The following is a 26,968-nucleotide window of genomic DNA, read 5'->3' as shown; positions in this document are numbered from 1 at the left end:
ATTTCTGTGAGTTTGAGGCCAGCCTGGTTTACAAAGCAAGTTTCAGTCCAGCCAGAACTAGTGAGATCCTGTCTCTAAAACAATACAAAACAATAACCATGGAAAACCTGTTTCAGTCTTCCAAGTGTTGGAGCTGTAGGTACCCCCAGGGCTAGTCTCTTCCCATCTCTTCACTGTGTTTCCCAGCACTCCAGCTCCTCCCAAGAAGTCTTGCCTGTTTCCTGATAATCAGTTTCAAGTCTCCACTGCCAGTATGGGAGCTCTCTATGGGGCCCTGAGCTGTCCTTTTTGAATCTCTGATGCTAGTGCAGGACTTAGATGCTAGGCAGGAGCTGGTAGAAAGAAGGAAGGAAGGAAGCAAGGAAGCAAGGAAGGAACAGATGAGTGATTCTGAGAAATATCTTCCTGATTGCTGGGCCCTGAAAAGTAAAGACACTCAGCCATGCCCAAGGGATTCTTTACTAGGACCAATGAGGTGGCTCCATAGGAAAAGGTGCTTGCCACTAAGCTGTGAGTCCAGTTTTCAGGATCCACATGCTGGAAGGACGGAACCAACTCCCAAAAGTTGTCTTCTGACGTCTGTGTGAGAGCCCCCATCCCAACAAAATAAATCAACGTAACAGAAAGTTTATTATTTATTTAGCTTTTGCTTAATTTTTGAGATAGGATCTCCTTATGTAGCCCAGGCTGGCCTGGAACTTGCAATCTTTTTGCTTCTTCTTCCTGTGTTGGAATGATAGGCATGTTGACCACCACATCTAGCAAGAATTTCTGTAAACACCAGCCCTAACTCAAATTCTAAAATCAGTTTAACAGACTGAAATTGTGGGAAACAGAGTGGTGGGCTGGAAGCAGTCTCTGTCTGGATCTTGAGAGTATGAGGGTGTCCTGGGGGTGCAGCCTGTGGAGGCTGGGGTGGAGGAGGGGTACTAGTGGTCAGGGATGGAGCAGATTAGGCCTTTCTGCATCTCTTAGGGCCAGTAGGTTTCAGTGGAGGGCTCTTCTCCTCTGAACTGGCCAAGGCCTCCAAGATTCAAGGACCCAGAAAGTGCTAGAAGCCTTCTTGTTCTTCGACTCCATGGACCTGGAGCCCCTGAAAGCGGGGGAAATCAAACGGTGGCCCAAAGACACAGTCATCTTCCTGGCTTGGAGGTTGAGGCACAAAGGTCTCCTGGTGTCTTGGATGGAACCAGATGTTTTCATAGGACTTAGGGCTGGGTGTGAGGCCCCCCAAAAGGGGCTGAGTAGAATCACAGCGAAGGTACCGCATTACTTCTGGGCTGGTGGGGCTCCCCAGCACCTGACCATAAAGGACCTGGTCATTCGTGCCAGAGGAGGGTTGGAACTGGTTGGAAATTGCTCTTGGATCTCCTTGGAGCACGTAGGCCTGAACCAGGGTAGGGAGGCTGCTAGTCTGAGAGTTGTCACTGGAATCCCAATTGGTCAGCTTCTTATCTTCCTCCAGTACAGTGATCTTGGTGACTGGTGGCATGCCAGCGTCCCAGAGGCTGGGCAGCTGGAAGATTTCCTGAGCACAGGGATACAAAATGAGACATGGTTTATCTCAAATGTCCGCCCCTCCCACTGTACCTTCCTGAAATGAGGCAATTGTGTGATCTCTCTTGCTGCTGTGTGGCAGAGCACAGAGGGATGTACTTGCCTAGCACCTGTACATTCCTGACATGTGTCATGAAAGACCTCCCCCTGCTCCGCGACCCCCCACACACCCCCTAGCCCCCTTGCAGCCCCAGCTGCAGCACCCATGAATCCATTGCATAGTGAGGTGGTGAAGCTTTGAGAGTCAAACTCAGGCCTGCATCTCTTCAAAGCAGCGTGCGTGCGTGCGTGCGTACATGCGTGCGTGCGTGCGTGCGTGCGTGCGTTGGGGGGTGTCTCTGGTTGAAAGTGAGACTTAGGTGCGTGTTCCTCAGAAGGGCATCATATCATCCCTTTAGTGGCTGTGCCTCATCTGCCAGTCATGGAATATATTCCTTTCTGCCTCATGATTTACCTCAGTCATGACGGTGGGCACCCAGGAGCTCAGGCTGCTGTGGGCTGGATCTGGTACATTTGGCCAGAAGAAATTCTTCCTGCTGGAGAAAGGGGCAAGTGAAGTCTGGGTCAAGTGTGCCCCCGCAGCTTGTCATTCTCCGCCCTACTTGGAGAGCTGAAGAGGGGAAGAGGTGGAAGGACAGACTCCCCAGACTGGGGCCCGGAAGTCCAGGAAGGCAGGGAGGCACTTCCCCACCCGAGGGTAACAGGAAGTCTGGGATACACTCACCTGTGCTTACAGCAGAACCAGACGGTCCCACAGAAGCTGACGAATGAAATTAGGAAGACAAGTAGGCCCAGGAAAACTTGTAGCTCAGATGTCTCTGGGGTGAGAGAAGCAAGAAGAGTTTGCTGTGTGGCTTTTCCACTGTGAGTCGTGATCCTACATGAAGGATCCATCACTGAATGTGGGGATGGTACCATTTTGGCCGGAGTAAAAGGTTTTTAAAAGGATAACAACCAAAGATTAATTTTAAAAAACCAAACACATGACGGGTCTAACATGTGTCTGCCAGTGCTCACCTGGGTTGCATCCTGCAAGTTCACTGCAGCCTTGGTTCTAAACACACACGTGCACTTTGCACTGTGCATCCCACCGCATCACACAGTACCACCTGTGTGATGCCTGAAACACCTCGACTCAGATTCAAGACTATCATATGCTACGAACCTCAGAATCTCATTGTGTTTACTGGGAACATAATGGTTTAATTATGGAAATAAAGACTTCCAATATTTCCCTGCTGTCAATCCTCAGCATGTGGACATTAAACCAGTGTATCTTTGGATTGTATCATGTCAGAATGATTAATTTTAAGAATTGCTGTTTGAGTTGAATTTCACAAAAAAGAAAAAAAATTGTTGAATGAATTCTGGCTTGGGATTAGGCCAGAATTTCCCACAATTTCTGAAATGTGGCCCTAAGCACACATCTGCCATTTGGTACTAGATATTTATGCAATGTGTGGTTCTTAGCATCGATGATTGTAAAAATCAAAGTATTGATTAACTCTGAAAATTGCTGAAGATGTTCTTTGCCCCAAGTGTCAAACATCCACCCAACATTTAATTATCCGTGTAAGAGAAGTAAGCACATCCATCTCATTAGTATGCAGGGTTGCTTTAGTCTTTAATAAATGGAAATTGATATGCATACCAAAGAACTGTTTCAAAATAAATCTATTATTTATCTTCAGTAAGTGTTTGATCTGTGTGTTTTACATGTGTACATACTCAGAATTGTGTAAAACTTTCTTGTGTGAAAAGGGTTATACATCCTGGGCAGGGGTATATGTGAGTAAGACTGGTGGGCTGCAGGTCCCCTTCAGATGGACCCTGGTTTCCTCTTCAAGAGTGGCAGATCTGAAGGCAGGTCCCATTACTCTCAAAAATTAAGATTTCTTTTTCCTTTTTATCAGGTTGGCCTGGAAATTTCTATGTAGATCAGAATGGCCTCATACTCACAGAGAGCTCCTTCTGCCTCTGTGTCAGTGTTGAGATTAAAGATGTGTGCCATTAGCCAGGCATCGGTGGCGCACGCCTTTAATCCCAGCACTCAGGAGGCAGAGCCAGGAGGATCTCTGTGAGTTTGAGGCCAGCCTGGTCTATAGAGTGAGATCCAGGACAGTCACCAAAGCTACACAGAGAAACCCTGCCTCGAAACAACAACAACAACAACAACAACAAAGATGTGTGCCAGCACACCTGACAAAATCAGGATTTCTTGAGAGGCAAAGTGGGACACCCCTCCAGCACCCTGCACTGCCAGCCTTCCACCTTACCTAGGGCCAAGGTCATCAGGGTTAGTCCTGTGCTGTTGGAGGACCCTGCCCGGCTGGTGGCCATGAGGTAGACATGATATAAACTGGCCGGTTCCAGGTGGTCCAGGACAAAGCCATGGAAGGAGACGTTCAGGGTGATGGCTGTGGGTGGAGCATATTGGTCAGCTTGGAGTGTTAAAACATTTCAATATCTGCTGAGGAACACCCCTTCCAGGCCTCCCAGGCTCCTGAGGAGCTGAGGATAGACTCACAAAAAGACTGATTCTGATCATTAGTCCAGAAGATGGTGTAGTGGGTGAGGGGTATCATCCCGAGCCAAGGGGTCTCAGGGACCCACTCCACCTGTGCCCAGGTCCTGCCAATGTGCTTTAGATGTAGCTCTGGAGCATGAGGGAGGGCTGTGGAGAGAGAAGGGGGAGGCAGAAGGGTTGACGTGATCAGAGCGAGTGAGTCTGACCGGGCTCCGGTGAGTTTTTGGATCCAGAACCTGGAGTGTGCAGTAGATGATTGAGAAAAGAGAGTTCATGGAGCTGAGTGTGGCTGTGCATGTATAAAATCCTAGTACTCTGGAGACTTGAGGCAGGAGGATTGCTGTGCATTTGAGGCTAGCGTAAGACCCTGTTCTAAAACGAATATAAAAGGAGCCAACAAAATGGCTCAGCAGGCTGGAGACCCGAGTTCAATTCCCTGGACCTTACAGGCTCTGCTTTTCTGTTGCTGTGATATATACCATGCCCAAAAGTGACTTGGGGAGGAAAGTTTATTTCAAGCTTACACGTCTAGTCATGATTCATTGTTGAGGGAAGCCAGAGCACACACTCAAGAAGGAACTGAAGCAGAAACCGTGGAGGAAGGCTACCTACTGGCTAGCTCTCTGGCTTGCTCATCTAACTTTTTTTTTTAAAATATTTATTTATTTATTACATATACAGTGTTCTGCATGTATGCCTGCAGGCCAGAAGAGGGCACCAGATCTCATTACAGATGGTTGTGAGCCACCATGTGGTTGCTGTGAATTGAACTCAGGACCTCTGGAAGAGCAGCCTGTGCTCTTAACCTCTGAGCCATCTCTCCAGGTTCCTCATCTAACTTTCTTATACAGCCCATCCACACTGCCTAACTAGGCATGGTGCTTCCCATAATGGGCTAGGCCCTCCCGCATCAATTAAGATGATTTCTCACTGATGTGATCACAGGCCAATATAATGTGGGCAATTGCTCAATTGAGGTTCCCTAGACCCAGATGACTCTAGATAGCATCAAACTGATAATGGAAGCTATCTAGTACACCACACAAAGGTGGAAGGAGAGAATGAACTCTGCAAAGCTGCCCTCTGACCTCCACAGGCACTTTGGCATGTGTGCATCCATTTGTACACATCATACACACATAATAATAAATGAATTAAAACAGTAGCAGAAACAATAAAAATCAAACTCCAACCCACAAAAGCAAAAGCAAGTGTGTGTGTGTGTGTGTGTGTGTGTGTGTGTGTGTGTGTGTGTCTGTAAGACAGAGACAGAAACACAAAAGAGACATCCCTTCCAAGAGGACACTGTATTTGTTTGAGTTGGAGGTCTCACCACATAGCTCAGGCTGGCCCCTAAATCATAATCCTACCTCATCAGAATCGTTAAGGTCAGAGGTACACACTACTTTGTCCAGAGTCTCCCCCCACCCTCGCCCCCCCACCAACCCCAGGATTTCATCTGAATTCCCTTGCCCTTTATGGTTCACACGTGCAGAGCCTGGGTTTGAAACCAGTTCTGTCTGGTTGCAAATCCTTGCTCTCCGATTTCTGCCATATCTGTTTTTATCTGACTTGGTATCTGATTTTTGCCACTCACCCTCTGAATCATGTCGGGGACTCCATTCAATTCTATCAGATCTGACACTGGATTTCTGCTGGGGCCATGGATTGATTCTGTGAGACTCCCTCCCTCCCCGATTCTCTCACATTCACAGCTTCCTGTCTTCTACCCCATCTCCTGAATTCTGTCCAGCTTCGAGGGGCCCAGTGTAAGCCAGGATAGAGAGCACCCCTCTCAAAAGGCCAGAAGTAAAAGGGTACCATTTCCCCGTTGCTAGGGCCCAGCCAGGGAGAGAGGAGAAGATTCCGATGGTGGACAAACCTCTCTCTCCAGAGTAGGTGTAGACATTTGCAGAGGGTCCAACGATGCCTGGATATAGGGGAGCCACGGTGATTTCATAGAGCTGAAAGGGATTTATGTTTTCTGCAGAGAGAAGATGGGATGATGCTAAGGTTGGGGGCTAACCTCTGCCACCCAGTTTCAGAATCTCCTTTCTGCATGGCCTGATTTGGACTATGGGACTAATGGCAGAAATCTCTTTTAGTTCATTTGATGGAGGTCACAAAGGGAAGGTGGAACAGAGAACTAGGAAAGGAGCAGAGTGTGGGCTAGACAAAGACAGGATCTGGCTAGAGCATAGGAAGAACTTCCCCAAAGCAAGGGTTCAGAAAAGGCTGGGGAGGCTGCCTCTATAGGGGGGTTCCACTGCCCTTGCTCCCTCTAGACAATCACCACCCCCTCTGTTCCCCTTTCTTGTCCCTCAACCCCCCCCCCCCCATCCCAGGCCTGTCTCACCCTGTAACAGAATTCCAGTGATGTTCCCATTGGGCTCCATCCTCCAGGTCTTATTGTTGGAATTGGGGCTGGGGGACTTCCAGCCCCACTCAATCAGATAGCCCTGAGGCGGGGAGCTGGGTGCTTCCCAGTCTACCCAGATGCTATCTGAGTCTTGGGCCATGGCGTGGAGTCTGGTCACAGCTGGACCTGGAAAGAAGATGAAAAATATGGCAGCCTCAATACTAGACACTTGGGTTCCAATCCTGCCTTTGCTACTAACAGACCTGTGATCCAGGGGGCAGCAACATTGGAGCCTCTATCTCATCGGTCAAGTGGAAGTGTTAACAAAAAAAATCACCTTGTAGAGGCTTGGGGTGTGTTAAAGGAGGGTGAACAGAACAAACCTGGCCCTCAGCTTGACGTATGGGATTCACTGCATTTCCTATCAGTCACAGCAGGGAGGTACTGCCTTCGTCTCCTTTTTAATCAATGAGTAAAAAAATGGGAGATACAGAGAGGTCGAGAGGCTTATTAAGATCACACAGCTCTCTGGGCGGTGGTGGCACACATTTTTAATCCCAGCACTTGGGAGGCAGAGCCAGGCAGATCTCTGTGAGTTCAAGGCCAGCCTGGTCTACAGATTGAGATCCAGGAAAGGCGCCAAAACTACACAGAGAAACCCTGTCTTGGGGAAAAACAACAACAACAACAAAAAAAAAAAAAACACCAAAAAACCAAAAAGATACACAGCTCAGAGCTGGGAAGATAATTTAATTGGTAAAGTGTTTGTAGGGTAAGCACAAAGACTTGAATTTGATTCTTAGAATCCACGTGGAAATAACAACAACAACAAGCAAAACAGGCATGTGGCACTTATAATCCCAGCCCTGGGAAGGTAGAGACAGGTAGCTGCCTGGGGCTAACTAGCCTCCATAGAGTAGCTTCTAATCAGTGAATTTCAGACTAGTGAAAGGTCCTGTCTCCAGAAAAAGTGGACAGCACCTGAAGAATGACATCTGAGGTTGTTTGCCAGCTGCTATCTGCATTCACATGCAACTTATAAGTGGGAATTTTATCTGTGTGTGTGTGTGTGTGTGTGTATGTGTGTGTGTGTGTGTGTGTGTGTGTGTGTGCGTGTGCATGAATGCATGCATATTCTCCCAGATAAACCTAGGTCTGGCTAACAATACTGATTTAGAAGTTGGTTCAAAGTTGGCTCCCCCCAGAGGCAATGTTGGTGCATCCACTTGCAGGTTCTGGAGACAACAGGGGCCAGGGAGGGAAGTAACCTGTCCAGGTCACTCTGTTAGCAAGCCGTGGGACTAGACAGGCAGGAGCCTAGGCAGCCCAGCCTTTACATTCCCATGCTGCTCTCTGCTGTCCCGCGGCCAGCCCCCTCTACCTTGGTTCTCTAAGAAAGCCACTGGACTAGGCGGAGAGGTCCCCCCTGTGTTATAGGCCACAAGGGTCACGTTCTGGGCCCCTGAGGGCAGGTGGAAGATACAGCTGAGTTCCGTGGTGTTGCAGAGGTGTCTGTCCGGCCCTTGTTGATCTGAGGGGCTCGAAGAGAGCAGGTACCCCTGGATCTGCCCGCTGTCTTCCTGCATGGGCGTTGGCTGTGATGGGTGAGGAAGAACATGGTGAGGGAGTTGTCTAGCTCAACTGTGAATTGGCTAGTACCTAGGATACGTGGGCCAGCCGTAGGAACTGGGCCCTAAGCCCCGCCTCCCCCTTCCTCGATTTCCCTGTGGCAAAGTCTATAAGGAAGAGGCCAGTTAGTACATGCGGCAGGTGCTGCTTAACTCTTCTCTGCCTGGATCCTTTGGGGCACAGGGGATCCCAGAGCCCAGCATTGCAGTCTCTCCCCATGGCTACTACCCAGCTTCTATGGCTTGTGAAATGCATGCAAACTGCCTCCCAGCCTTCCAGGTACATTGCAGTCTTGAGCCCCACCTTGGGGCTCTGTTGGGGAGGGAGGGGGGTCTCAGAGAGTCACCTTCCAGAACAGTTGCACATTCACAGTCCCAGGCTCCAGTTGCTTCTTCTTCCACCATGTGTCCAGTCTGATGGTAGGGGCTGTAAAAAGGGGGGAGAGGAGAGGGTTTTGTTGGGGAGGGCCCTGGGGACCGGACTAGGCTCTGATGGCTGCTCCTGCCTTCTCACCCTTAAGGCTGGGCCTCAGCTGCAGGCCGGGGCTCCAGCTGCTCCAGAGTCCAGGCAGAGGTGAGCGGATGCATCGAATCTGCAGAGTGTATACTGGCGCCTGGTGGAGCCCGCAGAGCTTGAACTGGTCCTTGCTGGAAGGCAGGTGGGACACCTGTTGTGTGCGAGGTGACACTAAATCCAACGTGTCCTCTCTCAGTCCCCCACCTCCATCTCGAGGTTGCCCTCTGTCTCACCAGCGTCCAGTTGGCTCCCCTAAGCTGTGGCTGGTAGCGGAGTTCGCACTCCTGCTCCATGAAACCACCAGGCTCCCATGGCTTCCAGCTCAGCCACAGGCAGCCGGGCTGGCGTGGGACTAGGTCAGGGTTAATGTCCAGGGCCTGCAGCTCGGGAGGCTCCAGTTTCACTGTAAGGAGTGGGGTTGTCAGACTTTCCCCCCGCCACCGCGTGGGGAGGGCTCTGCCTTAGCGCCTCTTTCCGTGTGCCGTATCTCTACGGGTGTGAGTATCTGTGTTTACTAGGTGAAGGCCTGCCTCAGGGGCTTTGAACTGTTGCGATGTCAGCTTACAGCATTCTCTTTCCAGATACCCAGCGGCTTGCTCCCTCAGTTCCTCCAAGGGTCTACTTACTTAATTGTCAACTTCGAAAGTCATCGGGCATCCCGTTTTAGTTACTTTGCCATGGAAACTGTTGCAATATTCTGGGGGGTAGGACCTCTGAAGTTTTGTTCACTGCCATATCTTTTTTTCGGGGGAGGGTGTTTCGAGACAGGCTTTCTCTATGTAGTTTTGGTGCCTGTCCTGGATCTCGTGCTGTAGACCAGGCTGGCCTCGAACTCACAGAGATCCTCCAGGCTCTGCCTCTCGAGTGCTGAGATTAAAGGCGTGCACTGCCACCACCCAGCTCACTGCTATATCGTTAGGACTGCCACAGCCTAGTAGGTGTGTGTGTGGGGGGGGTGTGCACAGGGGAGGAGGGGAACTTCAAGAAATCACCCGAAGGCTGGGGTGGTGGATCCTTGGGCAAAAGAGCTACTACGCAAACCGGACAACCCAAGAGTTCAACCTCCAGACCATGTCAGAAAGCCTAGTGCAATGGGGGCATATCTGTAATCCCAGCACTACTGTGGTTAACTGGGAGGTGAAGACAGGAGAAACATCCTGACGCTCCCAGGCCATCTTGCCTGGAGCACAAGGGCAGCATCAGAGACAAGAGAGACCCCGCCTTCAAGGTAGGAGGAGAGAACGGTTCCAGAAAGTCCCTCCGGCCACCACATGTGCCCCATGATATTGTATGCGCAGCCCCTATAAAATAAGTAAATAAACAAGATGATCTGGGTGATGGTGGCACATTTTAGGCCAGCCTGGTCTACAGAGCAAGTTCCAGGATAGCAAGGGCTACACAGAGAAACCTTGTTTTGAAAAACCAGCTAATAAATAAATAAATAAGATGAAAGAATGAACCTAGTCTCTGGTCCTTATTTCTCTCTCTTTTTGTTTCTCTCCAGGGCTCCCCAAAACTCCCCATATGTGCCTAGGTCTGTGTTCCCTCCCTAGACCCCTCCAGGTCTCCCAATCTGGAGATTTCTCCCCTTTCTCACACCCAGTATCACTCACCGACATCCATGGGGTCAAGGCACAGTTTTGGGGACTCGCTGGTCCCTAGCACGTTCTCCGCTTGGACCCAGATGACCATATTCTGGTACAGGAGCAAGTGTTTACGGTGGATGGAGCAAGTGTTCTGCCTGTCCCCCGGCACACAGTCCGGGATGGAGTCCTCCTGGTACTGACAGTCAGCACGGCTCCTGCCAAGAGGCTGGGCTTTGGCAGAAGGCAAGTCCCCCGCCCTTTTCCTCGGGCTCCCCCCCCCCAGTGACTCGTGCCCCCACCCAGGATCCGGAGGAAGGGGCTGGCAGGAAACTCTATGTACCTGAAGCTCTTTAGGGTGAAGTTGGTGGGCAGGTGGGTCTCGGGGCCTGGCTCCCACTGGCAGACCAGGCTGTTGGTGGTGAGGTACATGAGGCAGGACAGGTTGGAGGGGCTGGCAGGAGGGTCTGGATGGGGTGGGAAGAACGTTAGGAGCCTTCATGGGCATGGGGGGGGGGTGGACTGGGGGCCTTACTTCCTCGGGCTGGACTATTCCTTCTGCAGTGTGGATCTGTCAGGGCTATGTTACTGTCAGGGGCGAGCATCCCAGACCCTCAGAGACAGCCTGGGTTTCATTCTGGTTTGGTCAATCACTAGCCATTGGATCCTCAAGTGATTGAACTACTCCTGTGCCTCAGTTTCCTTATCTGCAAAGAGGGGCGAGGGTAGCCAACGTCTCTCCTAGGTTTCTTTAAGGGCTGTTGGTGGTTTGATTGACAGTGGGCCCCAAACACTCGTGTTTGAATACTTAGTTCTCGGTTGGTGGAACTGTTTTGGGAGGCTTGTTGGAGAGGGTGCGTCACGGAGGGCGGGCTTTGAGGTTTCAAAAGATTTGTCCCGTTTCCGGTTAGCCTTCCTCGTCTCCTGCTTGCTGCTCAGGATGTAAACTCTCAGCCGTTCCTGTCCCCATGCCTTTGCTCCACCATCGTGGACTCTCACCCTCTGGAGCTGTGAGGCCAAGTCAGTGCTTTCTCTTACAGTGTCCTTGGTCGTGGTGTCTTGTCACAGCAAGGGAAAAGTAACTCCTACGAGTGCTAAGTGACTTCCTATGTACAGGGCACTCACAACTGTCCTTATGCAGGTGGGAGCCGTGGTGAGCACTGCTTTCTTTTCTTTCGGAGACAGGTCTCATGATAATAGTCCACGCTAGTTTCTAATTTGCCTCCATGCCTGGCTCTGTTATTGATTGGTGGGGTGCTAGGGTTGGAACCCAGGGCCTTGTTCATTGTTAAGTATGTATTCTACTATGGGGCTACATCACCAGCCCTAGCACTAATTTCGTTTGGGGGGGGGGTGGTATAGACAGGGTCTCACTGGGTATCCCTAGCTGCCCTGAAACTCAAAACATAGATCAAGCTGTCCTCAAAATCACAGAGATCCTGGGAAGCAGAGGGATCTCTGTGAGTTCAAGGCCAGCCTGGTCTACAGAGCGAGTTCCAGGACAGCCAGGGCTACACAGAGAAACCGTGTCTCACAAAAAACAAAAACAAGAAACAAACAAAAAAATCCACAGAGATCCACCTTCCCCTGCTGGGATTAAAGATGTGCCATTATGCCTTGGTTCTTATGTTCCTTATACCTCAGCATGGCACAAACTCCATGCTGCTCAATTTGGAAAGAACTGGGACTGGGCTTAGGAGGAGGTAGAAGTAAGCCTCTCTTATGGCCAAGGACCTGAGCTTGTCAAACAGCTATGCAGACAAGTATTTCTATAAGGAACACGGTGGAGAGTGGCCTTCCGTAAGTCACTCGCCCTCACCAGCGGTCAGTTTCTCCATCTGGAGAATGGGCTAGATAATAACACCTGATAGGAAGAACCACACCCTCCTCTGTCATACTCACGAAGGGCTACTAGAGCAAGTTCATTGCTCTCCCTGGTTTTGGCAGAGGGGCATTGGAAGCAGATGGGTGGATAGTGGGAGGGACTTACAGCCTGCCCGAATCTCAGCTTGATCCAGGACCTGGAAGCTGTTGGCCCACGGCACTAAGCAGAAGAGAAAGGCCTTGGTGTGGTTCATGTGAGGCAGAGTGATGGTGGATTCCTGGGTCCCATCAGGCAGTCGCCACTGTTTGTCTCCCGGCTGGTTCGGTCCATCTTCCAGTCTCCATAGGATCCGTGGCTCTCTGTCCAATTTGCTGCAGTTTGGGCTGACGGTGCAGGAGGCCATGACAGGATCCCCCAGGCGGACAATGGGGACTGAGATCCTGATGTGCCCGCAGCTCTGCAGACCTGGATCGATAGAGAGTGGGCCCTGGAGGATTCCTCTGCCAGGCCAACCTTTGGACTCCTAGCCTCAGAGCCCTCCTCTGTCTTCTCACCCTCCCACCTGGAAGGACACGGGGACTAAACATGAAGAGTAAGTATGGGGCCTGCAAGATACCCTATAGGGAGAGATAGAGACAATGTGTTCGTAAATGGTTATCAATGAGCTCTGCAGAGAAAAGCAGCTCCGGATTTGTGGTCGTTACTTCCCTTGGCGTGAACCCTCCTTACAGTGTGAACATCCCCCGGAGGTGTGAACACTCCCAGAAGCATGAACACTTCCTGTGTGTGTGGTGTGAATGCTCCCCAGGGTTATGAGCACTTCCTATCATGTGAGCATGCCCCATGGTGTGAATGCTTCCTGTGACGTGAACAAGCCCTGTGGTATAAACACTTCCCACGGTGTGAAGGCCTTCCCCACGATGAGCATACTCCCTGCTGTGTGGACATTTGTATCCCATGCCTTCCCTGAATGCAGTTATGAATGCAGTCTATTCCTCTTAGACAGCTTCAGTTCTTCACCAGGGAGGGACCGCGTAGTGAAAGCCACAGAGTGATAAGAACCCTCAAGGCCACAGCCATCCCTGTCCAGTTCAGATCTGATTGTAAGAGCCCGTCTTGATTGTGACACTTCAAAGGCGTGACTGCCTGCAAAGGCAGGCTGATGTGATGGGTGTGAGCTTAGACACAGTACTAGACTGCCTGCCTGTCTTACTTATTATTAGTGACCCTAGTGTATGTAAGTGGGACTCCCTGGGTCTTACTATTTCCATCTGTGAATGGAGAAAGAAATGGTTCCTACCAGTTAGATCCCAGAGCTGTCCCTGTAGAGTGAACCGGTCAAGCCTTACATCCTATCTAGTACCTTCCCAAAGCTACTAAGATCCTGGCGTGTAACGGCCTCAGGTAGGATGGGATAATCGGGTTAGCTTCCCACTTTATAGCCTTATAGCCTAGTCAGTACTTCCGCTGCTAAACCCAGAGACCCCTATAGTCTAAAGGTATTTCCCCTCTTTCATGGGCTGCTGTGGGGTCTCCGCCACACTCCAGCCTCCTGTGGCTGTGTGGCTGGCATTATTAAGGACCTAATTACTGGCAGTAAGTCTCAATGCCTGTCTATGGTGAATCAGCATCAGGCTTGATTTCCTTCCTTATCTAGCACTACCTTTGTGTCTCTGGAAGACTCTGATTTTTTGTTTTGTTTTGTTTTATTTTGTTCTGTTTTGAGACAGGCTTTTACTGTGTACCCTTGGCTGTCCTGGAACCCACTCTGTAGACCAGGGTGGCCTTGAACTCACAGAGATCCACCTGCGTCTGTCTCCAGAGTGCTGGGATTAAAGGTGTGCGCCACCACCGCCCAGCTAAGAGAATCAGATGTCTTCCCACAGTTGTGCAGAACCCTAGCTGGCAGGTCAGTATGCTCAGTCAAGGGTAGGACGAAGTTTCACACCTTTCACATGGCCCCTGGCCTCACTCTCACTGCTTCAGCTCAGACCGTGGCTTCAGCTAGCAGACACCGGGTCCATCCTTGAAGAAGCAACATGATCGCTCCCATCTGTGGATCTTCGCACCTGCGGTTCCCCCTTCATGGTGCTCCTTTGACCCTCTCCCACCAGGTTGGCATGTGCGCATCTTGGTGAGCAGACTGCATCCTGGAGTCCCTCTACCCCTTGTAATTAGAATCGTGACTGCTCTGCTGCCTCTGAACTCTGTGATGTAGACACCTTGGCTGTTTTGTTCATTGCCACCCTCCTAGGGTCCGGCACATAGCAGCCTGGGGGCCTGTGCCTCCCTTTTAATCCTCCTCCCTAGCCCACAACTTACTTTTAGGGAGTAGCAAGAAGATCAGGGCCGCTCCAGTCAGGGTGCAGGCTCCCAGCCCCACCATTGTGCCAACTTGGTGCTTACCTGGAGGCAGTGAGAGCTGGTTAGAACAAGCTTTGTAGCCAAAGCTGAGGCTACTCCTTGCTCTGCCACAGTTTGGTCAGGTTATTTGACCTCTGAGCCTTAGTGTTTGCAACATGGAGGTAACATTGGACTGCACTCCCTAGGACTTTGAGAGAAAGATGTGAAATGGTTCAAATCATGGACTTTCTCTCAGCTTGACATTAAGGAAATCACTCTGTGTACGTACGTGCGTGTGTGCGTGTGTGTGTGTGTGTGTGTGTGTGTGTGTGTGTGTGTGTATCACCAAAGTGAAACCTGCCACCCAGAAAGAACAAGGATCAGAGTCACTAGGAACACAAGCTTTTCTTCCCTCTTGCCCAGAACATCTCTGTCTATTAATCCTTGTTTGGTAACCATGCTGGCTAGTTTTATGTCAACTTAATACAAGCTAAAGTCATTTGGGAAGAGGCACCCTCAGCTGAGAAAATGCCCTCACCAGATTAGCCTGTGGGCCAGCCTGTGGTGCATTTTCTTGATTGATGTGTGATGTGAGAGGACCCAGATCTCTGTGGGCAGCGCCACCCCTGGACTGGTGGTCTTGGTGCTCTAAGAAGGCAGGCTGAGCAAACTGAGAGCAAGCCAGGAAGAGCAAGCCAGTACTCCTCCATGGCTTCTGCTTCAGTGCCTGCCTCAAGTGCCTGCCCTGACTTCTCTCAGTGAAGGACTGTTGCTTGGAAGTGTGAGCTGAAATAAACCCTTCCCTCTCCAAGTTGCTTTTGGCTAGGCTGTTTTATCACAGCAATAGAACCCTTCACTAAGAAAATAACCTCACATCAGCACACCAGTTTGATCATCTCCCATCACCACGTGCGCACACATGTACACACTGAGTGGGAAAGAGCCCCCAGGACTCAGGGCGCCGGTCAAGAGCAGGCAACTGAATGCAGAAAAGCCTAGGCATTCTCCCTAGGCTGCCTGGGGCTGGCATGTTTGGCATCAGTACAGTCCCCCAGGTGAGTAGGAGCTTGGGCTGGAGCCTATGCCTACTGTATGCAAAGAGGCCGGGAACCCAGTTCTGATCCTGGTTCCAACACTTACCTGCCTGGTGAACTTGGGTGCGTTACTTCACCTTTCTGAGCCTCAGTTTCTTCATTTGCGAAAGGACAATTAGCAGTAACGCTCATGTCTCAGCAGGGCTATAAGGACGAAGTGAGACCATTAAGATTAAATAAAGCCTGTGCTTTTTTGGCACTGTGCTTGAGGAACAAGCTCTCAGAAGCAGTGTGAGCCCTAAAGCAGGAAGTCAGCCAGTGGAACCAGCAGGACTTAGTGCCTGTCCCTACAGCCTCCTGGCACAGGCAGCTTGCCCTGGTCTGTGCCACACTGCACGGCCCCATTTCTGGGTCTACTTCTAGCTCCGAGGTTCTCAGGCTGCTCCCGTCCCTCTCGCTGTCTCTGTTGGGCTCTGCAGCCGCTCTCATTGTGCCCACTGACAGGGCCTTTGCTGCTCCAGCATCCATCCCCTCTTCCCGCTGGCCTCTCCGCTACTCACCATTGCCAACCTTGGCCCTCGGTTCCCTTCTCCTGTCCTGTTCTGTCAGTGGGAAGAGAGTGAGGAAGGGGACATCGGGACTAAACTAAGGGAGAAGGCTTCCAGGTGTGGTAGAGATAAAGGGAGGGGTGGATGGATGGATGGATGGATGATGGAAGGGTAGACGGGATGCAGGAAAGAGATATACAGAAACAGACTGAGGCAGAGCCTGGCCCCGAGGCGTGGGCCTGAGATCCCAGCTGCCTTGGAAGTAGAGGCAAGTGTATTGCATGCACAAGGCCAGCCTGGGCTATCGAAGGAATTCAAATCTAGTTTGAGCGTCTTGGTGAGAACCTATCTCAAAAATATAAAGCAGATGGGGATCTAGCTCAGTTGGTAGGACGCTTGTCTAGCACACACAAAGGGCTAAGCTTGAGCCGCAGTACCACACTGAGAATCAGGCATGGTGGTGCAGGCCTGTAGTCCTAGCGCTCTGAATTCAGGAGGATCAGCAGTTCAAGGTCCTTATCTGCTTACATGGTGACATGCCTCATCTGTGTGAGAGCCACACACTTCAACAACAACAACAACAACAACAACAACAACAACAACAACAACGATAATAGCAACAACAACGGCTGGAGAGATGCAGAGAGAGGTAGAGAGGCAGAGAGGCAGGCAGCAGAAGCTAGAGCCCAGTGGATCTAGAGGGCCAGAGGGGCCTGGCAGGCCCTGTCTTGTATCAGCTGTTTAAAGTTAAGAGGCAAAGGGAACTGGGAGAGGAAAGAAAGGCCCAGAGTCTCGGAGACAGTCGTACTTGCCGAGAAGCAGCAGCCCAAAGGGCTGAAAACGGAGTAGCCAAGAGGAAATCCTTGGTGGATCCGGGCCACTAGAACACATCTGAGGGACAGAGGCCCCGGGAGGGATGTGTTCACCCCTGAGCTCAGCTCCTGTTCCCGAAGAGATCCCGATGCCACACACAGAGAGACTCCCAGTTCCCAAGGATCACCTGTCGAAGGCCCCCTGATGTGGCCCTGGCAATGCTGGGAACGGTCTGGGGCCTCCAGGGCTCCGCCCTCCCCTGGTTATGCCGGGGCCAGGGCGATGCGCCCAGCCTCGGTGGTGCCTGCTCTCTCTTCTCTTGCTCCTCTCTTCTTGGGGCAAGTTCGGGAAACTTCTCTTTCTAGCTCTGTCGTTAATGACAGGCCAGGGGACCCAGGATTGCGACACCTTCCTGGCTTCCCTCCTGCTCTACCCTGAGCCCTCACCCTTGGGGGACATAGGCAGCCCCTTCCTCTCAGGAAGGAGGTTGAGGGAAACTGGTGAGCCAGCGACCTTCCTGCCTCAGGGGTCTTAGAGGGCTGGGCATTGTGGCAACCTGGCTCGAGGCCCCCCTCTCCCTTCTCTCCGGATTTCCTGAGCTCCCCGCTTTGAGTCTGGGCAGGGCACCCAAGACAACACGGGGCCGAGGGAGAGCTGGGGTCTTCAAGGATTCATTCAAAACTGAAGCGGGACAAAAAGACAGGGAAAAGTAAGGGGCGGGGTGGTGGCGGGGGAAACCCTCTCCGCACTGAGTCTGGTTGAAGCCTCTGCCCGAGGAGAATTGGTTCCGGCACAAGTAACGTTTACTTAGGGTTGTCTTCCCTTGTCAGCTGGAAACCTGCTGTTTTCTAGGGCTCTCCTCAGAAAACCCCCTGACAGTAAAAGGTCATGCCCTCCTCACCTGTTTGTGTCATCCTGGTGGCTCCTGGTTTTATCTTGTCAGGTTTTAATCCCTTCCAAGATGCCTCAGAACCCACCCCATGATTTCAATTATCAACAAAGAAAGCCGGGCATGGTGGCGCAGGCATTTAATCCCAGCACTCGAGAGGCAGGTGGATATCTGAGTTCGGGGCCACTCTGGTCTACAGAGTGAGTTCCAGGACAGCCAGGACTGTTACACAGAGAACCCCTGTCTTGAAAAAAATCAAAAAAAGAAAGAACGAAAGAAAAAAAAAACCCACCAAAATAGTATATTAGTGTGTTAGCCAGGGTTCTCTAGAGCAGTGGTTCTCAACGTTCCTAATGCTGTGACCCTTTAATACAGTTCCTCATGTTGTGGTGACCCCCGACCGTAAAATTATTTCCGTTGCTACTTCATTACTGTGATTTTGCTACTGTTATGAATCATAATGTAAATAGCTGTGTTTTCCGATGGTTTTCGGTGACCCCGGCTGAGAACCGGTGCTCTAGAGGATCAGAACCAACAGAGTGAACACACATACCTGCATTAATTAAATTAGCTTATCTATGCAACGCAGTCAAAGTAGGTAGCAACAGCCATCAGCCTTCGTACATCTGAGCACCCACCTGGGAAGTCCTCAGGACATGCTGGGTGCCTCAGCAGCCCCAAGGTGGTTCTGAAGACCCGGAGAGTGTCTGGTCCTCAGTCAACGTTGGAAGCCCAGAAACACGGATTTTTAACTTGAGTGAAGGAATCTTCCGGGTGGTGGCAGCAGGGTAGATTATCTGGCAGCCAGAGGGAAGGTCTGAAGGCGCCACCCACATGTGGGGTGGGTCTTCCCACATTAATTAAGGCAGTCAAGATAATTCGGAGGGATCCTGCTCAGGCAATTCTAAATCATGGCAAGTTGACTTTTAAAATCAAACATCATGATCAGTCCCTTGTCAATGATACACAAACAGATCACTTTAAAAACCATAACCTGGGGTTGGGGATTTAGCTCAGTGGTAGAGCACTTGCCTAGCAAGTGCAAGGCCCTGGGTTCGGTCCTCAGCTCTGGAAAAAAAAAAATAACCTTAGTGTGGTGGTGCATGCCTTTAATCCCAGCACTTGGGAAGCAGAAGCAGGAGGATCTCTGTGAGTTCGAGGCCAGCCTGGTCTACAGAGCGAGATCCAGGACAGCCAGGGCTACTACACAGAAGAACCCTGTCTCAAGAGGAAAAAAACAAGTCTCTAAACTATAAACTTCTTCTCCCCAACCCCCAAGTGCTGGGATTAAAGGTGTGCACCACCCCCGCCTGGCTTCCAGGGTAAACTTCTATGACTATCAAAAGCACATTAGACATTTTCAACATATTATAGCACTAATAAACAAATATCTGTTCCAGCTGCTTTCTGTTGCTGTGATAAGTATCATGACCAAAAGCAATTTAGAGGAGGAAAGGGTTTATTTCAGCTTACACTTCCAGGTTACAATGTAGCTTTGAGAGAAGCTAGGAACAGGAGCAGAGGCAGGAACCATGGAGGAAGACTGCTTCCTGGCTTGCTCACTGGCTCATGCTTAGCCAGCTTTCTTATATAATCCAGGACTTCCTGCCCAAGGATGATACTGATCTGGACAATTCCTCAACTGAGGTTCCCTCTTCTTACCCGACTCTAGGTTGTGTTAGGTGGACAATGGTTCAGGGACGTGGAATGTTTTCCACAGCTGGTGTTTTTGTTGTTGTTGTTGTTGTTGTTGTCCCTCTCCAGGATTCTCTTGCAATTATCCACAGACACTGAGGATTCATGCTGCTCACAGTTAAATACAGTTCACTACCTGATAAAGGTTAGGTACCAGCACACGGGTACCTGCAACATGTTAATCCCATGACTCTTCCTTCACAGTGTACCTAGTACCCCGGGCATGTGGGTGTTCACAGTAAGGTTCAGCTTGGCTCTGTGTCCGGATGTTTTCAGGATCACACTTCGGAACAGTGGCTGTCATGTCGCCCTCTGCCCCAAACCCTCTGATGGCTGCCGCTCACTTGGAGGCAAAGTGAGAGTCTGCTGGGTGAGCTGCCTGGCTTCCTCTGCCTTCCTCAACCCTCTCTCACCATCCTTGCCTCCTTTCACTGGTGTCTTCCAGCTTCTCTCTTTTCCTTGTTTCTTGGGCTTGCTGGACTCTCTAGCACCCCAGGACCTCTGTGTTTGCGGCTTCTTTGGCCGGGACTGTTTCTCCTCAAAGGAGGGAGAAATGTGGGGCCCCTTTCTCCCCTTTTCAGGTCTTTGCTCAAGTATCATCATCCTATTGAAGTCTTCTGGGAACCCTTAAAAAAACCGTCCCTCGTCCCTCATTCCTGTTTTGGTCCTTCCATCCCCATCCCTGCTAGAACTGAACCTCCATGCTGGTAAAACGTTTCGTCTGTTCTGTTCAAAACTGCAGCCCCAGGTGGTCGCATTGGTACATGCTTGTAATCCTAGCACTTGGGACGTGAAGCAGGAGGATAACCATGAGTTTGAGGCCAGCCTGAGCTTTAAAGAGAGATCTAGTTCAGACCCTGACTCAAAACAAACCAAACAGGGCCGGGAGATGGCTCAGTTAAGAGTACTCAGTACTCTTGCAGGGGATCCAGGTTCAGTTCCCAGCATCTGCATGGCAGCTCACAACTGTCTGTAACTCTAGTTCCAGGGGTTCTGATGTCCTTTTCTGGTCTCCTAGGGCGCCAAACACAAGTCTGGTGCACATACATACATGTAGGTGAAATACTCCTACACATAGACAAAATAATTCTTTAAAATAACATAAAAAAGCATACAAATAAAGCCAATGAAAACCAAAAACCAAATGGGCACATCATGGTAGATGCAGTATCTACAACTTGCTCATCACAAGGTAAGTTAGCAACCCATGCTTACTGAGTTATTGAAAGACTGAATGTTCTTCATCAAAACGATCCCTATTCCCATTGACTTGTCTAGGTAACTTGATGACAATTTCCTCCTCTGGGTGGGATCTCTCAAAGACCAGTCGGCGGTGTTGCAAGTGAGCCAAGAAGGAAGTTGGGTTCAACAGGACTGAGACTCAGTAGTTAGTGTGGGTTCAAACTTCGAGAGCCTAAAATTATTTTAGGCATATTTGAAGTATAAAAAGTTTCCTGCCAGGCGGCGGTGGTGGTGCACGCCTTTAATCCCAGCACTCGGGAGGCAGAGCCAGGCAGATCTCTGTGAGTTTGAGGCCAGCCTGGTCTACACAGTGAGATCCAGGACAGGCACCAAAACTACACAGAGAAACCCTGTCTCGAAAAAAACAAAAAAAAAAACCAACCAACCAAACAAAAAGTTTCCTGGTGATGAATACTTCGAAATTCTTTATAAAGACCACGTGACATCGACCATAAAGATGGGTGCTGTAGATTGACTACCCAGGACATCTTAGGGGTCTCCGGGAAGATCTTGTGTGGTCTCAGTTATACAGATATCACCAGGCTATAAACCACCTCCATTCCCAGCCTTCTGGGCAGAAAACAGGTTGTACAGCCCTGCATGTTTAACATTCTTAGTTTTCTAGTGCTTATCTGTGAGTACAGGACCTCCTTTCTTCTATTCCCCTCCTTCCAGGGCTGCCCACACCCATCAGTCTTTCTCTGCCTAGCACCTGGAAGACAGGTTTTTTGATCCAGTCCTTAGCTGGGGATCCAGCCCTGGCTTTTACAGAACACTAAACCCTTGTCTCCCTCCTGCCCCGACCCTGTAGCTCATCTCCTCCTCTGCTTAAAGGCAGAACCCTGTCCTCCTAAATCCCTAGAATAGTGGGCTCTCAACCTTTGCAATGCTGCGACCCTTTAATTCAGTTCCTCATGCTGTGAGGACTCCCAACCATAAAGTTATCCTCATTGCTACTTCATAACTGTAATTTTGCTACTGTTAAGAACGGTAATGTAAATATTTTGGGGAGATAGAAGTTTGCCAAGGGGGTCTTGACCCACAGATTGAAAACCACTGCATTAGAGGTTCTAGCAAGCAGCCCACGTCCCCTCGTGTGGACATGCACTTCCACATGTCTCCCGCTCCGGCCAGGCTGAACGGGTTTGCGTTTTCCAGCCTGCCCAGGCTCTGCGACACTTCTGTGTTTTGGTTCTTGCAGGACAGGGCTGTCATCTCTCTGCCAAGTGAATCCCCTTCCTGATCTAGGCTTTGAGTGGCGTCCAGCGTCCTTCTCCTCGTCCGTCTTGTAACACAGTAGTGGACTGTTGCTGCCTGCTTCCTTCACTAAACTTCAAAGTCTGTTCGGGGCAGAAACTACACCCTGGCCTCAGCTCCTAGCTCAGCCCAGTGTAAAGAAGCCACAGACAGCCCTCTTTCCTTTGGGCTGCAGAATCCTGGTTAGTTCCACCACCACCACCACCTCTGCTTTCCCACCTGCCACAGGGATAGTAGTCACTCTCCCCAAGGGATGATTAAAGGAACTCTCAGAACTGCAGTGATGGATGGAGCCTGGCATGGTGGTGTGTGCCTGTAATCCCAGCACTGGACCTCAAGTCTCAGGCTAGCCTGGGCTACCTATCCAGACCTTGTCTCAAAAGTAAACAAACACAAAAACACCAACACCAGTACTCACCGCCACACCCAAAACAACACAAGCCAAGCAAAGGAAATAAAACAACGGAGGGACGTGCGGTCAATGCTCAGCATGGCAGCCGGCACACAGGCACGCAGCAGGCATTCGGTTGCTCTGCCTTCCCTTTGCCTCTGCCAATTTGATACTTCAGAAAAACACTTTTCTGATCTCCTTGGTCCACTCTCCTCTGAGAACTTACACTAGGAAATGGAACTCTTGGGGCTGAGATGATAATTAGATGGGAGGAAACGAAAGTTGGATTTGCGGAAGCACTTTTCTGGGCAAGACGCGCTAGAGAGTAGGGAGCCTGAGAGCGTAGGATGAAGAGTCACACTGCTTGCTTTTGTCACTTCCTGTGTGACCTAGGCAAGTCATTTAAGGTGTCTGAGCCTCAGTTTTGTCATATTTTGTTTTGTTTTTAAGATTTTATGTATCTCCGTGTGCGCCAGAGTGATTGCCATGTGCCCCACGGGCCTGCAGTGCCTGTAGAGACAGGAAAAGGGCATCCGATCCCCCGGAAGTGGGGTCACGGTAGTTGTGAGCTATCTGATGTGGGTGCTTACAATCGAATCCGGGTGCTCTGCAAGAACAGCAAGCGCTCTTCACTGCGGGGGTGTCTCCCCACCCCTCCCCCATTTTAAAGAATGATTTGTTTTTGTTTTATGTATACCAGTGTTTGCCTGCGTATATGTATATGTACCTTTTGCATGCCTGTTACCTTTGGAGGCCAGAAAGGGTGTTAGATTCCCCTGGAACTGGAGTTACACATAGTTCTGAACCTCTCTATGAGTGCTAGGAACCAAACCTGGGTCCTCAGGAAGAGCAGCCAGTCTCTCATTGTGGTGGTATTGTGTTCACCAAAATATTGTGTACCTTAATAAACTTATCTGGGGTCAGAGAACAGACAGCCACTAGATACAAAGGCTAGAAAATGGTGGCACTCACACCTTTAATCCTAGCATTCCAGAGATAGAAATCCCTCTGGATCTCTGTGAGTTCAAGGCCACATTGGAAACAGCCAAGCATGGTGACACGCCTTTAATCCCAGAAAGCCAGCCTTTAATCCCAAGGAGTGGTGGTAGAAAGTAGAAAGATATATAAGGCGTGAGGACCAGAAACTAGAGGCATTTTGGCTGGTTAAGCATGTGGCTGGTTAAGCATTCAGGCTTTTAAGCAGCAGTTCAGCTGAGATTCATTGGGATGAGGACACAGAGGCCTCCAATCTGAGGAGACAAGACCAGATGAGGATCCGGTGAGGTGAGATAGCTGTGGCTTATTCTGTCTCTCTGATCTACCAGCATGGACCCCAATAACTCGCCTCGGGTTTGATTTTATTAATAAGAACTTTTAAGATTCCTGCTACATCTCATAACTGCTGAGACGTCTCTCCGGCTCCCGAGTTTTGTTTTTGATGTTTTTGTTGTCTCATATGTAGTCCAGGCTGACATGTATGTATCTTACGTAGTGACTTTGAACTTCCTATCCTCCTGCCTCCACCTCCTGAGTGTTACATGTTTTGGGGTCAAACCCAGGAGTTTGTGTACACCGGGCTATTGCTCTTGCAGCTGAGTCACATTCCCAGCCAGTTTTGACAACTTCAAGATGGGGATCATGGTGCTTGCCTCACAGGATCCTTAAGAGAAGTCAGTGAGAAGTAAGGCTCATGGAACAGAGTGAGGCACTAGGCAATCATTTAAGGAGTATTTACTATGGGAGCCCAAGCGCTCAAGGCAACAAGGCATCAACCCTCCACCTGCCTCGGGCATCTGCTGTGAGGGACTTCCTCCTCTTGTCCCCTCCTCCCTCCATCAGATGAGGCCTCTGCGGTTGGAACACTCCCTCCCTTCCAAGCAATGTCCTATTCTCAAAAGGCTGGATACCTAGAGCTGGACCATGAGGGACTGCTGCATGGGCTGGGGAACTGCTGGGTCCAGAGGGGCTCCGTCAGGGACCGCAGGTCCGCCAGGCAGCTGGAGTGTGCAGAAGCACAGACTGTGCTCCTCCGCCAGGGCTTGCTCTGGGTGGAAGAGAGCAGTCGGCTGAGATTGTGCAAGCAGGTCATTGTGCAAACACATCCCCGTGTGTGACCTTGATTGTGCAAATAGGTGTTTACTGGAGACTACCAGGCTTGGGCAGCGTGTTTACAAAAATTGCCAAAGTTGTCAACTCGGAACCAGCATCTGAGCTGGGCGTGTTGGATGTGTCTGTCTTCCCAGTTCTCCAGAGGCTTCGGCAGGAGGATCAAGAGTTGCAGGCCACCCCGGGCTGTGTAGGGAGAGTGTCTCAGAAAACCACCACCACCGCCACCACCTCCAGCAAGCCCTCCAGCAAACAGCATCCTTCTGTCAAGAACTTGATGATTCACTTTTCTTATTTCCAGACTCAGAGACAATGCCCAATGCCCTCCAGGATTTCATCATACACTTCCCCTCATTTGCAAAGTCAAGGCATTTGATACTCAGGATTACTCTTGAAGCTCTTAAATACACACACACACACACACACACACACACATAAATATTTACATATATATATTATTTTTTTCATCTTTAAGAAGCTTATGTGTGCACATCTTCGTGTCCTCTGGAGAAGTCTTCACAACTATAGAGCTGGAGTTCAGGTAGTTGTGAGCCACCAGACAAGGGTCCCGGGTGTGGAATTCTATCCTTTGTGAGAGCAGCAAGTGGTCTTAGCTTCTGAGCCAGCCCCGCAGCCCTCTCAAGGCTGTTTCAAGATGGCAAACTTCACCAGTTCAAGAATCTTTTCTTCTTTGCCTCTGAAACTGAAACTGTCAGGAAACTGAGGCCCAGGGGGGCAAGTGACCTGCTGAGGTCACACAGCTTGAGGGGGAGCTAGTTAGGCCACACCCTCACCTCTTTCAGACCCACTTCTGACCCTGGATCTTGACTCTAGTCCTGGAGTGGAGTGGAACTCCAGCCGGGAATTGAGGAGTGGGTGGGATTCAAGAGGAGGAGAGACTGGGTGGAAGATCATTGGGAACGAAGGCCTAGGGCCTGGATGAGGAGTGTGTGTGTGTGTGTGTGTGTGTGTGTGTGTGTGTGTGTGTGTTCGCCAAACAGGGGAACGGTGGTGGGCTGAGGCCTGCATTCTAGCTTAGATTCTAATTCTGACTCTGTATGACCTTGACTAGCACTTGGCAATCCTGCTTCCTAGGTTCCCACTTATGGGAAGCCCCTCAGACACTCCAATCCCTCACCCCAAACTGAGTTCCTTTGCACTTTCTTTTGAAAACCTACTTCCTGTTCTGTTGAGCGGCTCCTCTGAAGCCCCTTTGCCCTCATCCTCACATCTGGCCTGACATGCCTTCTGGTGGGTTCTGTTCCTTCTCTGTAGCCTCAAGGCCCTTCAGGAGCTGGGAGTCCTGTCTTTTCCAGTTAGCATTAGCTGTCAACTCGACACAGACAAAAGCCGCTCCCTCCCTCCCAAAGAGTCTCAGTTAAGAAGTTTTTCTTCCAGGTTGGTCTGTGAGCATGTCTGTAGGGCGGGATTGTCTTAATTGATGTGGGGGGGTTATTGTGATCGGCACCATTTCCTGGGTAGGTAGTCCGGGGCTGACTAAGAAAGCTGGCTAAGCAGAAACCTGTGGGCAAAGCCAGAGAGAGTCAGCCAGCAGCTTTCCTCCATGGTTCCTGCCCTGACTTCCCTCAATGACAGATTGGGATGTAGAAGTGTAGCCCAAGGAGACCCTCCCACTCTGCTTTGGTCAGAGTTCTTTATCACAGCACCAGGAAGAGAAGATGAACACTGTCCATCAGGTATCTGGATGGCTGTAACTGCTTTCTGCTCGTCTCTGGGTTATTGCCCACAGGATAAAGTTCTAGGTGGCCTTCAGGACCCTGCCTCTCCCAGCCCTGGGGCCTCTTCCCTGGGTTCTTCCTGTCACCTTGCTTCTTTCTTTCTGTGAGCTCAACACTGAGCCATTCCACTTCCATTACTGTCCCACGTGGTCTTTCCACAGCTTCAGGTCTTTCCCGTACCTCCCTTCTGCTCAGAAGGCCGTTTCTCCGATGTCTGCGTCTACAGAAGAATCCCTCATGATTCTAAACTCAGCATCAGCATCATCTCTCCTGGGAGCCCGCTAAGCCTCCCAGGCTTGGTTGGATGCTGCTCTGCTGGCCTCTCAGGGGCCCTGTGAAGCAGGGATAGACCTGTGTGACTCTGGGACCTTCTGGAGCCTGGCAGGGAGCACCTGTCCACCAGAGGCTGATGTGGCAATACCACCCAGTTACAGAGGTGTAGTCTTGTCCACTTTGTGGCAGGCAGCACCACATCCTTCTGCTTCCCTGGCACTCGATAGGCAGGATTCCCTGTCTGCCTTTGATGGGCTTTCCCGGGCAAGCAATGAGAGAAGCGGGACCCATTTGACCCTGAACGACGGTGAGGAAATCACAGGACTGAAGACTGCGATGAAGTTGGACCAGCTGCCCAGGGGCTCTCTTGGGGAAGGAAGTAGGAGTCTAACGTACTCTCCTCTCTTCCTGTGCCCTGAGGTCTGCTGCCCATTGGGGACTCAGCTCTGCATCTCAGGGCCTGGTTGCTCTAGTATGGTTGGAGAAGGGCTGTCCTGGTGAGAACTGCTGTAGAAATCAGAGGCTGAGACTCATACTTGTTTAGATGCCTATCTGGCTTGCAGGAAAACTTTCCCTTAGACGAAGGTATGTGCCCCCAAGCTAGGCTGCTTCTGCCTCATCATGAACTTCTTTGGAAGAAGG

General features: G+C 50.5%; 1 protein-coding gene across 6 annotated transcripts; it reads right to left on the bottom strand.

Annotated features, from left to right (window-relative positions):
- Positions 1-622: 622 nt before the first annotated feature.
- On the bottom strand, positions 623-22,424 carry Csf3r (colony stimulating factor 3 receptor). Of its 6 annotated transcripts, XM_076565058.1 has the most exons (18): positions 22,236-22,424; positions 18,262-18,420; positions 15,480-15,577; positions 14,319-14,402; positions 12,162-12,461; positions 10,515-10,638; positions 10,202-10,389; positions 8,822-8,991; positions 8,586-8,739; positions 8,419-8,498; positions 7,825-8,038; positions 6,441-6,629; positions 5,967-6,068; positions 4,085-4,231; positions 3,834-3,974; positions 2,282-2,375; positions 2,012-2,090; positions 623-1,528 (listed from the first exon to the last, which is right to left on the bottom strand). In XM_076565058.1, exons 4-18 carry the CDS (start codon positions 14,380-14,382, stop codon positions 1,052-1,054), a joined length of 2,523 nt encoding a protein of 840 aa, XP_076421173.1. In that variant the 5' UTR covers positions 14,383-14,402; positions 15,480-15,577; positions 18,262-18,420; positions 22,236-22,424; the 3' UTR covers positions 623-1,051. The 6 variants fall into 6 exon arrangements, with proteins under 6 accessions (XP_076421173.1, XP_076421172.1, XP_006980121.1 ...); XM_076565057.1 differs by lacking the exon at positions 22,236-22,424 and having other exon boundaries at positions 2,012-2,093; positions 18,262-18,400; XM_006980059.4 differs by lacking the exons at positions 18,262-18,420; positions 22,236-22,424 and adding an exon at positions 16,922-17,211 and having other exon boundaries at positions 2,012-2,093.
- Between the last annotated feature and the right edge of the window lie 4,544 nt (positions 22,425-26,968).

The sequence above is a fragment of the Peromyscus maniculatus genome, chromosome 2 (genome assembly GCF_049852395.1).
Source record: "Peromyscus maniculatus bairdii isolate BWxNUB_F1_BW_parent chromosome 2, HU_Pman_BW_mat_3.1, whole genome shotgun sequence".
Taxonomy (NCBI): Eukaryota; Metazoa; Chordata; class Mammalia; order Rodentia; family Cricetidae; genus Peromyscus; species Peromyscus maniculatus.
Note: the sequence above shows the minus strand (reverse complement) of the source record. Positions and strands in the feature narration are given on the sequence as shown.

Coding starts and splice junctions, on each gene's coding strand:
- Csf3r (XM_076565057.1), bottom strand. CDS start 14,382: ATGGTGGGGCTGGGAGCCTGCACCCTGACTGGAGCGGCCCTGATCTTC. Junction 10,639..12,161: donor AGCTGAGATTCGGGCAGGCT/GTAAGTCCCTCC, acceptor CACCCCATCCAG/ACCCTCCTGCCAGCCCCTCC. Junction 8,992..10,201: donor CCTTGACCCCATGGATGTCG/GTGAGTGATACT, acceptor CACTCCTTACAG/TGAAACTGGAGCCTCCCGAG.